General features: G+C 41.4%; 1 protein-coding gene across 1 annotated transcript in view; it reads left to right on the top strand.

The window, feature by feature from the left end:
- The window catches only part of prmt3 (protein arginine methyltransferase 3), a gene marked incomplete at its 3' end in the record, with an annotated part of 17,015 nt that extends 15,868 nt beyond the window's left edge, over window positions 1-1,147 (top strand). Inside the window, exon 10 of the mRNA XM_010790619.1 lies at window positions 1,048-1,147. Coding sequence (XP_010788921.1) covers window positions 1,048-1,147 — 100 coding nt within the window. The remainder of the gene's footprint in view (window positions 1-1,047) is intronic.
- Window positions 1,148-1,516: the final 369 nt, after the last annotated feature.

The following is a 1,516-nucleotide window of genomic DNA, read 5'->3' as shown; positions in this document are numbered from 1 at the left end:
GGGGGGGCGCTGGGTCCTGGGAGGAGGTGATAGCAGCGGTAGCAGAGAGGGGAGAGACAGTTCAAGATAAGGATCGCTGCCACAGAAATGCACTCTGGGCCGCTGTGAGTAATTGTTCTGTCCTCGGTAACATTAGCTGTCATGATAATGGAATATTCACAGAGATTGATACCCGGACTGGCCGCTCTGAAAGGAAGGATCATTTAAACGGCGGCACTGATCTTACTGTCCCTACCTGAGCCTGACACCCCTGCAGGCCCACAATTACAGTTTCTAGCCTACACGGCTCCGAATATAAGAGGAACATAATGTACACGTTTAAAAGGTTGGCCAACATTTTTTTGGAACCATATTGCTGCACAGTATGCATATATGTACACATCGTCCATTACGTTAAGCTTACTTTCAGTTTATGTGACGGAAATGTTCGTGCCAGGTAGCTGCTCTATCTTCAGTGGCTTAAAGCAAGATTAGTGAGGCTGAAATCTGCACCCATGACCATTTTTTAAATTAAGATGAAAATGGTGATGCGTGCAGATTTGAGTTGGTAATTAAAATGGTTCAAGTGACTTTGTGTAATGTATAAATGGTTTGCTCTCGTGATGGTCATCCCCTAACTTTAGGTCCTTTGAGCATTAGTGAGTGTTTTAGCATCTTTAAGCTTCTTGTCTCGGCTTCACGACACACAAGATTACTGCTTTTGTCCTTTCCTGCTCGCAAAATATACAGCTGTTGATAAACTAATAAAACCACTGTACACTACTTGTACAGCACAGCATAGTAGATCATTTAGCTGCTTAACAATCAGAAATTTCCTTCAGAAGTGAGCAGTGACTATGAATTTGAGCAAAAGTCCGAATGAAGGCCAATGTTGCTTGAATAATAATTAAACAAATACAAAAATTATACATAATGTAGTCGCTATTGGGGCTTTGGATGTTGTGCATCACAGCAAAACTACAGTACAAGGCTTACTTGAACCATCAGCAAGCGCAAGGCAATGTTCCTCTTAGTCCTCTGACACTGAGCTCTGCATGTTTCCCACAGGTCCAACCAGCTGGAGGACAAGATCACTCTGATCAAAGGGCGCATAGAAGACATCAAGCTGCCGGTGGAGAAGGTGGACATCATCATCTCAGAATGGATGGTCAGTACATTATTATCACAAATACTTTACCAGTTTACTAATATAAAACCTCAGCATTCAAAGTCTTGCAAGCCTCGTAACATCAACAAATGAAAAAGGTTATTCAAGATCGATTGCCACTCAAAAATATGATCCTTCACATTGATAGCTGAGGATGTGAATCAGTAAATGCTCCTGTTAGTTTTCCAAAAAGTTGAGGCAAATAAAATCAGTTCCGTCAGACGTCATCAACTTCTAATCTGTTGTTTTGAAAAAAGATGATCGAATATATTGAATTTCTTATACTTGTGCACGAGGGTTCAACCTCCTCCAATTATGTTTTTGTTTCCGAGACCTCTCATATTCGCTCGGTTTAAACACATTTCTGGT

This window comes from Notothenia coriiceps, unplaced genomic scaffold (genome assembly GCF_000735185.1).
Source record: "Notothenia coriiceps isolate Sejong01 unplaced genomic scaffold, NC01 NC01_scaffold00034472, whole genome shotgun sequence".
Classification (NCBI taxonomy): domain Eukaryota; kingdom Metazoa; phylum Chordata; class Actinopteri; order Perciformes; family Nototheniidae; genus Notothenia; species Notothenia coriiceps.
The sequence above is the reverse complement of the archived record's forward strand: the minus strand, read 5'-3'. Positions and strand labels throughout refer to the sequence as shown.